Source organism: Miniopterus schreibersii, assembly GCF_964146895.1.
Source record: "Miniopterus schreibersii genome assembly, chromosome: 20".
NCBI classification, from domain to species: domain Eukaryota; kingdom Metazoa; phylum Chordata; class Mammalia; order Chiroptera; family Miniopteridae; genus Miniopterus; species Miniopterus schreibersii.
In genome coordinates, this window is record NC_138122.1 from 13,530,197 (window position 1) to 13,542,205 (window position 12,009).

Below are 12,009 nucleotides of genomic sequence, written 5' to 3' on the forward strand. Positions count from 1 at the left end.
TTCAAAGTGGCTGGATAAAAATAAGAATGGAGGAGAGCAGGGAGCAGGGCCTGTTGGGGGTGGTGTGGCCAAAGCTGGCGGGGCAGGCCTTTCACCCTGCTCTGCCTCAGATCCCCAGGTGGGTGTTGATGGGGCTCCAGGGCTTCACTTGCAGCCACCCCAGCTGCTATAAGACCTGAATCAGAGTGTAATCCTTGCTTTTCGTTGGGCCCTCCAGTTTCCCTACCACCATCCATACTTGGATCTTTGTAGAGCAGGATAACTGAAAGGTGTGATCATAAGGCTCAGTGGACAGTGGGCCCACTTGTCTTTCAGTGGCAGCCCCACCCCCATGCTCTTTGCTTGGTCTTGTGAAGCAGCCACAGGCTCTTCTGCTATCCCTTCACTCTGCTGGGTCAAGGTAATCAGGCTATCTGGGCTGGGAGCATTGCTTCTCTGGAGTCCTTTGCGGTCGCCCTATCCTATGCAGACATGCAGGGGGCATCACCAGCCTGGGTGCCTGTTCCCAGCTATTCCAGCTTTAGCAGGTGTGCAGCACTCTAGCCACACCTCCCAGTAGTGCACTTGTAACAGGTGGACTGAGACCCATCTCCACCCCTGGCTGGCACATGGCCTGGGCTGGCTGTTCCCTCCCAAGCTAGTCATGAGAAAGAACGAATGTGGAACAGCATGGAGTAGCATGCCTGGCCAGTGCTGGCTTGTGGGGAGGGGTTATGTGTACAGGAGGCACAGTCCTGGGCCTCTTCCCAGCTCGACATCCAATGAGTTTGTCGTCACCTCTGCATCCTTACCTCATCTGTTAATGTGGAGATGTTCACATGCTACAGAAGGGACATGGGGACATGTGTGGGTCTCGATGAGTCAAGCACTGCTTGGTGAACTAGGTACACAGCTGCACTTACTAAAGACAGTGGGTCCAGACCCCCAGCACTGGGCTGGTGCCATCTTCAATTGCTGGCACATCCTTCCACAGGAACATGACAGGCCCCATGGCACCTGGTTCCTAACCTGAGTAGGGATTGGCGTTCTTGGTTGCCAAGAGGTAGGGTGAGATGGGTCTTGCCATCTGGGCTGGGGGATCCTGCGGGCATGTCCTAGGACATGACGGCTCCCAGGGGGTCTGTACGCAAGCTCCTGCCCTTCATCCAGGAGTGGAACTTGCTGGAACAAGGGGCCAGCTGGGCTTCATTGGAAGGCTTTAACAAAGATTCTAGGCCCAGGCTCAGTTTGCCTTAGAAACTAGTGGGCTCCATTAACAAGGTGTTTGCTTGGCCTATGGGGCAGGATACAACCCTGGGGCTCCAGAACTGGTGGGATGGAACAAACTGGCCTCAGTCCCACTGGGTAGGCCAGCCCACCTGCCTGGTAGAGGCCTGGGGCTGGGCCAGTGCACTGGGCCTAGGTCTGAACCCACACTGCTGCAGGGCCTGCTGCTGCTCCACAAGGTTTCCCTACAAAATTAAGGTGTACTCTGTGGTGAATATTTTTGTCACCCATGAACATATAAGCCCTGTGCTATTGCTCATTTAGGAATAAACTATAAGGCAGACTGGTCTAGGGTGACAAGGAAATCTGGCCAGGACATCTGATGCCCACTTTACAAAAGAGAAAAGTGAGATGTGGGGTTGGATAAGACTCCTGTGGTCCTCAGAAAAGGCAGGGACAGGACTTCCCAGAGTTGTCAGCTTCAGCCAGTGCGGGACTCTACTAAGGCGAAAACTTAAGGTTTTGGAGTCACAGAAAGGACAGAGGACCCAGTCCTGGCTCTCCTCTGCACCTGACCTCATGGAGCCTTGGCTACACCTACTAGTTACTGTCTCTTAGTTGCTCAGCTGGAAAATGGGGCAATGATCCACTTGGTTATTGGTGAGGGACGGGAGGGGCTGAGTGAAGCATCAGCCTGAGGGTATCATAGGCAGGAGGCCTCCCCCCTTCCCAACCACCCTCAAGATGAGGCTTGGCACAACCAGACAGCCTGGTGCTAGTCCCTGCCACCAAGTTCTGGCCAATCCCCTCTCTGACTGGCAGAGAGCAGAGGCCCAACACAGGTGGGATTTGTCCAAGGCTCCAATGAGGCACTGGAGAGGCTGGGATGAGAACCCCATGTCTACTATCTGTGAGCTCAAAGCTCTGCTGGGCAACTATGGGCAGGTTCTTGACCCTCTCTGGGCCTTCTATCCTACCAACTACAATTGGTCTGAAAGGGTAGTCTTGGGCAAAGGGTGGGCAGGGTGGACCAGGCTTGATGGCCCTAGGTCAGGGCCAGCAGCATCTGCCCAGCATGGAAGGGTGTGGCGAGGTGAGGCAAAGGGAGCCAGTGCTGTGGGCAAAGAGGCTGCAAGTTATTCTGTTTATTGGGTGGCTAGCCTCCGGGACAGGTTGCTCTGCTGCAAGCAGGAGTTAGGGGTAGGACGGAGGCTTGCCATGTTGGGGAAACAGGCACCTGGGGCTGGCATTGGCCCCAGGTGGGGTCACTGCTACAGGGGTCCTGGCTGCTCCTCAGGGAGGGGCAGGTAATTGGGGTCCTCTTCAGGGGTGTCCAGTAGCAGCTTCCTGTGGGGAGGAGCCTAAGCTGAGCTGAGGACAGCACAGGTCCCCCAGGGAGTCGAGAGCTGTCTGAAGGAGATTAGGGACAGGGTTGTCACCTTCAGTACTCACAGGAAGCCCGGGGTCAGCAGCAGTCTCTTGCCTCCAGGCTGGTTGGGAAAGACATCCTCTAGGAAGTAGTAGATGTGTCCCACAGCAATCCCTGTGGGAGAGCTGAGGACTGCTGAGGCCGCCCTCCCTCCATGGTCCAGAGCCCAGGGCCAGCACAGCCCATTCCAGGCCTCCGTGTGCAGCCCTGGAGGCCTAGCTAGACCCAGAAAAACCTCAGGCCTCAGAGAGCATGAGTGCCCAATGTCCTGCACAGACTGCCAGCCCAGGATGGGGCTGGGGTTGGCCCTGAAGGACAGTGTTACAGGACACAGGACTTGGGGAGAGGAGGACCTGAGAACATCGGAGGAGTGGGAGCCATGGCTGAAATGCTGACCAACCCATCCCCTCCCTAATCGGGACTCACACTAGCATCAGCAGGTGAGGCCTGAAGATGTGAAGCCTGTAGGCCTGCTGGCTTGTTCAAGGGGCTATGGGGGGGGGGGCAAATGAGAGGTCCAGTGTAGGTAGGAGGGAGGGCTCTGGCAGAGCAGCCAGCTTGAGATGGGCGGGATGGGCTGGATGGACAGGCAGACTCACCCAGCAGGTCCACGAGGATTGAGTTGCCCAGCAGCAGTGAGAAGCCCATGAGTGCCCAGGGCAGGAATGGCGCCTGGAAGGTGAGGAGGCCGAAGAAGTTGACCCTCACCTGAGGGCTACGGCGGCTCCATACATACACCAGCATGGCTATGAGGGCCTGGCCCAGGAAGAACAGGCTGCCCAGGAGCCCCAGCAGCTGGGCCAGAGTCAAGGTGCTAGGAGGCCCTCCCCTGATGCAGGCCTCAGTCCTTACCCAGGGTCCCTCTGACTTGCTAAAGCCCTGCAATCTTCCTACTGGTTTCCCTACCCTCAAGGTGTGCCCTTCCCAATCTAAGACCACATTGTGCCCTTCAGGCCCCACGTGATCTGCCCAGCCTCCTACCACTGCCCATCCTTGCCCTAGTTTCTCCTGCTGCTGGCATTCAGGGCTCAGCCCCCAAGCATCCCACCTGGCTCTCCTTCACATCATCCTGGGATATTTTTTTTGTACAAACCTGAAGATTTAGCTTTGGCACCTGGGGCTAAGCGCACAATGCACACTCAATACATCCTAAGCTAGAGTGAACCACTCTGTCCCTCCCCAGCCTAGGCACTTATGTCGTGCCCCAGGACCAACACAGGCTGGATGCAGAAGTGCCCTGGCTTGAGGTTCTGGAGCCTGGGTAGGATACAATCATAAGGACGCCCCCAAAGAGGAACATGAAGACGAAGTCCGCCGTGCGGCCGCGGAAAGAGCCCTCCTCCAGCATGCGGCAGTAGCGGAATCTGCAGCGTCCGTAAAGGAAATGCCACCGGGCAGGGTCTCAGTTTCCCGTCCCCAGCAGCCTTGGGCAGGCCCGCCCACTCCCCGCCCTGGGTCCATGCTGCACAGGATACACGAAGAGCATGTTGAAGAAGAAGCTGAATCCCAGGGGACCGAAGAAGAGGAAGTTGGTGAGGAGCCTCCAGACCTGCGAGGGGAGGCGGTCAGGCGCCGGGAGGATGGGGCTGGGACGTCAGGTGCAAGGGAGGGGCGACCTCACCTGGAACTTCCGGAACACGAGGTGCGGGTTGAAGTAGAGCTGGAAGGGGCTAAGGAGATCCAGCTGCTGCGGAGCCAGGGGAGCGTCAGGTGCTGCCCGCGGGATCCAACCGTGACACCCCCCCCCCGGGTTGTATCCATGGTTACCCGCCCCCCCGCGTAGGCTTACCACAGCGGCTGTGGTGAGGACGCAGGCCGCGGTGTAAGCCCGCGTCACTGCCGGCACCTGCTGAAACTCGGCCGCCAGCCCCCGCCACGCCATTGAACCTTCTAAGGCACGCGTGGCCGAACTCCTGCGCGCTCTTTAACCCGCCTCCAAACCCCGTCTCCCGCCTTCGGCCAATCCGCGTGGGAGACACTTTTGCCCCGGCCGGGGGGTGGGGCCTGGGGACAGATAACCAATAGGAGGAGGAAGCGGGAAGCTGGGGGCTGGATGGGGACGTGAGCTGGCAGAGACTTTGGGCCAATGAGCGGGCCCCACAGTTGAGCACGTGGCGGTTGTTGTGATGGTTGTGGCGGCGGCGCGGGAGAATGCGCAGCCAATGAGGAGCTGGTCGCTTCGCGGCAAGCTGCCCGAAAGACCAATAGAGGGGACCCACGGGGCCACTCTCGGGCCGGGGCTAAGATTACTCGTTAGCGGAGAAGAGATGCTCGGGGCACAGCCGTACTGGAAGGGGCGGGAACAAGGGGTGGGGCGGGGCGGACCGATCTCAGAGTGTGGCTGTGTGGCTCTAGGGCACACATTGGGCTGCACAGAGACCTGGGCCCGTCCTGCTCACCTCTGAGAACCAGAGACAGTGCCACCTCACCCACAGCAAGGGAGGCGCTCTGCAGCATGTCCAAATCCCCCCGCCCGTCCAGGGCCTTGCTAGAACACGGCAGCTCCTGTGAGAGGTCTTCTTGGGGGCCCTCGGGAGGAGGGGCCAGGTTGGGTTTGCAGACCCCATGGGACACGAGGGTGTCAAGATGGGCTGGAGCAAGTGGACAGGCTGGAGAGGGCCTCATTATTTTGGTGGGAAAGAGAAACTCCATTTATTCATTCTAATGAAGAAAATCAACTGTTTATTGAGCATCTAATGGGGCCTACTATGTGACCCTCCACCCCCAACTTAGCAGGTTAGTGGAGAGTCTCTTCTGGCCTCACTGAGTTTGTGAAACACCTGCCAGGAAAAATCCAAGTGTGGTATTGGGGAAGAGGTCAGCCAAGTGATCTAAATGTGGGTATAATTCATCAGTAGATCAATGGCATTTGTAACCCTGGGCCTACAAATATGAGATGTCCAAGGGGCAAGGCTAGACTGAGAAAAGAGAGGCCAGGCCTGGGCAAGAGAGAGAGGCAGACTCAGCTGGGAAGGCCGGGGGAGGCTGGGGTGTGGAGTGTAAGCAGGAGCCGAGCCAGGAAAGGGCTTCTGGAGCAAAGCAGTGAGAAGTCCCCAGAGACTGGGAAGGGACTATGGGCATGCAGTCATGCCAAGGTTCCCGGTGGCCAGGATAGTAACAGGCACGAGGGAAAGGAAGGTGGCTAGACCGATGTGCCTTTACCAACATAGGGACCTCAGCCTTAGACGTAAGTGTAGAAAGTGAGGGGTGCTCTGGACAGGACCCCAAGGAGACTAGAATGGGGGAGAGCCAGCTGAGAAAGTTATCTCAGGTGGCTCCTAAGAGAAAGAGGAACCACAAGGGCACTAAGAAAGGTCCCCTGAGACTTGGCTCAAGGAGCCCCTGCTCTGGAGGAGAGAGGAGGGAGGGAGAGGCTGGAAGCACTGAAGAGAATTGTGCATTTGGTTCAGGAGTGAGGGCAGAGCTGGCCAGGTACAGCAGGAATGGGACCAAGATGCTGAGAGGTTAAGTGATGGGAGCAGGCTCAGGGAGCCCCCATCAGCCAGCTCCATTTTCCAGCAAAGCAGGCCAAGGTCATGTTTGAGGTGGGCCGGACAGAGTAGATGCCATCAAGGTGGAGGCATGGCAGCAGGGCTGGGATCCAGGGCCTCAGACGCCAGGGCGGGCACCTGCCTGTCATGAAGGAGCCAGCAGGGGAGGTCGGGTTTCTTGTGTGCGTGGGGAAGGGGAGGTATTCCTGCCTCCAGGCACTTAGCAGGCGCTGGCTGGCCCTCCACTCAGGGTCAGGCCGGGGCTAACAGGAGGGGCTGTCATTGTCAACAGGGGCGTCTGTCTCTCCTTAGACTGGGCTGATAAGGCAGGCGCCCAGTTTGGGGGTGGAGAAACACATTCCTGGGAGGCTGGGAGCCCAGGGTAGGGGCAGCCAGCTGGGCCAGACATCCAGGGAGCAAGGGCTGGGTTCTATTGCAGATTCTCCCTTCTCAGAGCTTCGGGATAGCCTCAGATGGGGAAACTGAGGCCCAGTAGGAGGCAGATCAGGGCCTGGGGTCCAATCCAGGCTTTTTCTGTCCCATCTCCAGGCCCAGGACAGGCAACTCTGGAGACACCAGGTCCTCTTCTCCTCCGACCCTCTGGCACCTTTAGACAGTTATTTATGGAGAGAAGCCCTGGGTACTGCATGTTCCCAGGGTCCTAGAGACGAAGACAGGCAGTGCGCTGCGGGCTAATTTAGTTATCTGTCCTAAGCCCTGCCTGCTGGGCCCACCTTCTCTCTCCGGTGCTGAGGGCTGTGACAGGAGGAGGGCCCGTGTTTCCCTGCCAAGGTGACAATGGGCCCTGCTCCCAAGATGTCTCTCTGGCCTTGCGAACCTGCCTGCTGCTGCAGAGCAAGGGGCCCCAGGATCCCCAGGTCTGGAGACACCTAGAGGACTCCTAAATGCCCTGTCCAGGTTTTCCCAGTGCCTATAGGCAGTACAGCATCCCCTGAGTGCCCACCAAGCCTGCCTTCCTCCTCACTGGCCTCATACACTAGGAGAGACCCTCACCAGCCAGTAACTATCCAGAAACCTGGGACCATCCCCGCCCCCCTTCCAGCCCCACATAGAAGCTGATGCTCCTATGGAACTCTCCAGTCCTTTCCCTCTCCTCCAACACACCTCATGACCACCACCACCTCTTATTCAGGCCTCAGACGCTCACTTCTGGGACTGCCCCAGATACTTGGCTCACTTATTCATTTTTCCTCAGAAACAGCCTAGATGTTCTGTTAAAAGAAGAGAGCAAGGGAGGGTGGTGGAAATGCCCCCTACTCCAGGAAGCCCTCCCTGAAGGGACCAGAGCCCACATATCTTCTCTTAGGACCCCATACACTTAATTTAAAAATATATATATATTTTTTGTTGCTCCTCACCTGAGGATATTTTTTCCATTGCTTTTCAGAGAGAGAGTGGAAGGGAGGGAGAGGGAGAGGGAGAGGGAAACATTGATGTGAGAGAGACACATCGATTGGTTGCCTGACTGGGGTGGGGAAAACCTGCAACCCAGGTGTGTGCCCTTGACTGAGAATCAAACCCATGACCTTTTGGTCCGTGGACTGATGCTCTAACCACTGAGCAAAGCCGGCCAGGGCTTTAAATGTTTTTTATTCCAAAGGCAACACACGCCTGTGATAACAAACCAGAAGAATTGGAAACAAGGTATTTTTGTGTGCATGTTGGAGAGAGCTGCATTTTCCTTTTGACAACACATGCTACCCCTTGCTGGCCCTGAGTATCCTCTGTCCAGAGCCTTTCCTCAGCTCTGTGCCCACTTCCTTCCAGCTCATGGACCCCCAAAAACACAGTGGGTGGGCCTATACTGCAGCTTCAGCCAGCCCCTCCCAGGAGCAGCTGTGTCCCTGTTGGCCCTTCCTGTCTAGGTCATGGGGTATTTTTAGCGCCTCCGGAACCCACTCGGCAGCAGCTGCTCATGGCCGGAGTGCAAGAATAACAAACTATCCAGGTGGGCTGCGTCAGGCCTGGGTAGCAGAGTGAGCAACCTGGGCCTGGCTTTCTGAGCCTGGTAGGAATTAGTGGGTCTCTGAGTGGGATGGGCAGGAAGGAGGCAGAGGCTGAGTAGGCATTAGCCAGACCCAACAGGGGAATAGCCTGTGCAAAGGTCCTGAGGTGGCATGGAGGGATAGGAAAGGCAGGGGCAAAGAGAAGGAGCTCTGTGGGATGTGACGCTGGAAAGGGCTGGGACCAGGTCAAACAGGGCCATGCAGGCTGTGGTCTCTGTCCCAAGGGCAGTGGGGAGCCACAGGAGAGTTTTCAGCATGGTGGTGCGGTTGCTATCAGATGACTGCTCTTTGGAAGAAGGGGACAAGAGTGTAAGCCCTGGTCAGAGTGGAGGAGGATGGCTGTGGCCTGCAGTGGCAGGCATGTGACAGAGAGGGAGTGAATGGGTCAAGGAGGTCGAAGCCACAGACCTTAGCGCTTGGCAGAGGGCTGAGACATGGGAGAGGGCCCGGTTGGGAGGGAGACCACTCATTGGTTTGGGACAGGCCAAGTTTGGGGTGCTATGGGGATATGACCTCCTCAGGAAAGCCCTCTCTGGCCACCCCAGCCCAGTCCTTCCACCTCTTTGCCCTCTGTGGCTCTTGTCATGCCCACAGAAGCTCCGTGCCATGTTCTCTCTACCCCTGGTGTCCACTGCAGTGCTGGGCACAGGCAGGCCTCAGACCTCAACTCCAGGGTTGGATCTGCAGCCTTGGGCTGGTGGTAGGCCCTGGCCACGCCCCATCCCCCTCCAGTGAACTGGGCCAGTTGGAAGAGTTCGTCTATAAAGTTTCCTCTAACTTGAAGGCTGTACTCTGGTCTACGGTGGGGACATTTGGAATTTCTGGGCAGGGGTCCCTTCCTGTGACAGTCATGGCTGGCCTCTCCCTCCAAGGCCACTCTGCTGTGAATGAGCAAATGCCTGTGAGCGAGATGCACCAGGGAAGGACTTTCTCCCAAGCCTGTGTCCTCACCTGCCTCCTCCTGATCCTGAGTTCTCACTTGCCTGTGGTCAGGAACACCCACGGAAGCCTGAAGGACATGGGAGGGAGGCGATGGGGCTCTCGGGTCCTGCAGGAGCTCTTCCTCTGGCCAGGGCGACTCAGACTCTCACACTAAACAGGGAGATGAGCTTGACTGGTGAATGGTTCCAAGGACAAAGAACCACAGGCCCTCTGAGGGGCTGCCAGGCAGGAGGGCTCTTGACAAAGACAGTGGTGGAATGGAAAGAGGAGAGGGCATGCTAGGCAGGGAGAATGGCTTGAGCAAAGGTGCAGAGGCAGGAATGAACTCTTGTCCCATGGGTGAAGAAGGGCCACTGTGGAGTGGGGGTGCTCAGACCCAGTCCCTACGGTGGTAACAGCTGCACAGTGACCTCTCACCAGACTCTTCACCACAGGTTTTACTAACCTTACGTAAACCTCACCAACCTTACAAAGTAGGTTACTATTACAAATGAGGAAACAAGTTCAGAGAGGTTAAGTAACAAACTTGAGGACACACAGCTAGAGAGATACCAAGACACCAGTGTGCCAATCCCTGCTTTGCCATCATGAGTGGTGATGGAAGGGGTTGGTGCCTGTTTGGTTCCACCCCAAAGACTTGCCAGGTGTTCCAGCCACAGGGGACTGGCTACTTCGGTGTCCTCCCCTCTCCTCTTTCAGAGGCCCTGCTGGGAGGGGCCTCCCTCTACCATGGAATGCAGGCATCAGTGCTTCAGACTCTGGCCTAACCACCACTCACCCCCCCACTCTTCCCCTCCAGATGTGGGTGCAGCTGTATTTTTAGAACAGTCAACCACGAGGACATTCTTTCCTTCTAATTAAGATGACTTCAAGTCTCCTATCCGCAATCAGCCCCATTGTTCCGTCCTCAAATATCAAAGGGTGGTCAGGAGGGGCTGCCTCAGCTGGTTGTAGGTTGGGTTTCTTTCTTTGTTTTGAATCATTAAGTTGGAAATGTGACCCAGAACTGGAGTAAATGCCAACTCTGAGGTGGGGGGAGGGCAAAGCAGGATTTTGAATGGAGCCTGCAGGACCTGCCCCAGGGCCTTGCCCTCTGCACCTCTGCCTGGACTGAGGATGTCCAGCTAGGCTGCAGCACCCCCATGTTCACCCGCCAAGGGTAGGTTCTATCTGGGGATCAAGAGAGGGCCTGTGCCTGCCCTCGGGATACCCAATGATGGGAGGGTCAACAGACACACAGGGGGCTGAGGGCACAGTGCCTTCGATGTGGGCAGGCTATGATATCCTCATTTTACAGCTGAGTAAATGGAGGCTCAGAGAGAGGACGTACCTGATAGAAGTGCAAGAGCCTCGTCGGTGTCGGCTGCACCCAGGCTGCTGAGCATGGTGGTAGCTCACTGCCCACTCTGGCAGCCTGGTGCCCAAAGTCAGCAGGCCTCCTGACCTCCACCACGAAGCTGCCTTGGGAGGATGCTGGTGTGGGCCAAAATGCCAGTACAAGTGGGAATAAGACTGCAAGGAGGGGCCTTTGAGCAGCATTGAGCAGCCTTCCACATGCAGCAACAGGCTCTAGCACTTGCTACAAACCACAGCTGACAGATGAGCAAACTGAGGCTCTGAGAGGTAGGGAAGCAGCCGAGTGGCTCAGCCTACTGGTGGTCACGAGCTAGGTACCCCAGTGATGGACCAGCCTGCTGCTGGGCTGAGCCAGGGGCCTTGAGGTCCAGCTGAGCCCTGTATGTAGGGGGAAGGCGCCTACCCAGGCCCCTGTCCCACCCCTCGCGGAGCAGGGGGGAGGCACACAGCGTGGCAGAGGCATGGTGGGTCTGGACGCCAGGCCTCCCAGCCCATCTGGCGCCTAACCGGCTGACTGCGCCGGACGGAGGAAGTGAAAGCACCCTGAGGCGGGTGGAGCGGAGACACCTGAGCGCGGGGTCACGGGTCAGAACTCGGGTGCCCAAGGGCTGTGGGGGCAGCCCTCCAGGGAAGTCTCACTGCACCTGGGGCAGCCCTGGTACGGGGCTCTTTGTTCTCCTGACACTCCCGAGGCGGCGGCGCTCGGCGGTACGGAATCCCTCAGAGCCCGGGCTTTGTCGCCCCCTCGCGGCCGGAGTCGGTCTTGGTGGCGTCGAGCAAATTAGAGGGAGAAGCCAGAGGGGGCGCAGCCTGGGAGCAGCTGAATGGGATCCGCGAGGGTCTGAAGACCGAGTCCCTGGACGCCTCTCTCTCCAGCCCGGGGAACAGCAGATACATTTCTTGGGACGGGCCAGGTCGGGGAGGCGGCCCCGCCACTCTGCGCGTGTAGGGAGCAGAAGAGCCGGCTGGCCTGGGGGTGGGGGGTGGGGAGGGTGCGGACAGACCCGGTGGGAGTCAGGGCCAGGCGCTTTGCTATATTATTTAGTGTGAGCCGCGCTTCTTCCTGCTTTCTGTTGAGTGCCAGGGGCAGATCCCTGCCGCCCTGGGCCTCAGTTTCCCCATCTGCAGAGCCAGAGGCCTTAGCATGTAGGAAGGAGCGTGGGGTGTGGACTCTCACAGCGAGGGAGGGGTGTCACCACCAGGATTGGCCATGCGCCATGCAGTCTCCGAGCAGCTGGTAGCAGGTCATCCCTCCCTTAACCCGCACCTCCACCTTCTCACCCGGGAAACCGCGACTTGGTGAGAATCAAACGCCACGCCGGAAGCCCAGGGCTGGTTCCGCACCTTCCCGGCTGCTGTGTGGCTTGGCTGCGCTGTTGGGGCTAGGCAGGCTTCGGTCCTCACCTGCAGGGTATGCCTGCTGCACTTGGAGATCTGAGAAAGCCCAGCTCCAACTCCCAGCAGGGTTGTTGGGCAGGTTGACTAGAGCCCATCCTTGACCTTGTGGAGTCTCAGGGACTCCTCTGTAAGGAAGGCTGAAGACACCCACTTGTGGGTT

The 12,009-nt window shown here is 57.9% G+C and overlaps 1 protein-coding gene across 7 annotated transcripts; it reads right to left on the reverse strand.

Moving 5' to 3' along the window:
• Positions 1–2,320: 2,320 nt before the first annotated feature.
• Positions 2,321–12,009, reverse strand: DERL3 (derlin 3). Of its 7 annotated transcripts, none has more exons than XM_081123417.1 (9): positions 11,856–12,009; positions 9,105–9,245; positions 4,425–4,639; positions 4,257–4,322; positions 4,111–4,184; positions 3,906–3,999; positions 3,235–3,430; positions 2,659–2,749; positions 2,322–2,553 (listed from the first exon to the last, which is right to left on the reverse strand). In XM_081123417.1, exons 3-9 carry the CDS (start codon positions 4,515–4,517, stop codon positions 2,478–2,480), a joined length of 690 nt encoding a protein of 229 aa, XP_080979543.1. In that variant the 5' UTR covers positions 4,518–4,639; positions 9,105–9,245; positions 11,856–12,009; the 3' UTR covers positions 2,322–2,477. The 7 variants fall into 7 exon arrangements, with proteins under 7 accessions (XP_080979541.1, XP_080979543.1, XP_080979542.1 ...); XM_081123416.1 differs by having other exon boundaries at positions 11,733–11,926; XM_081123418.1 differs by lacking the exons at positions 9,105–9,245; positions 11,856–12,009 and having other exon boundaries at positions 4,257–4,319; positions 4,425–4,570.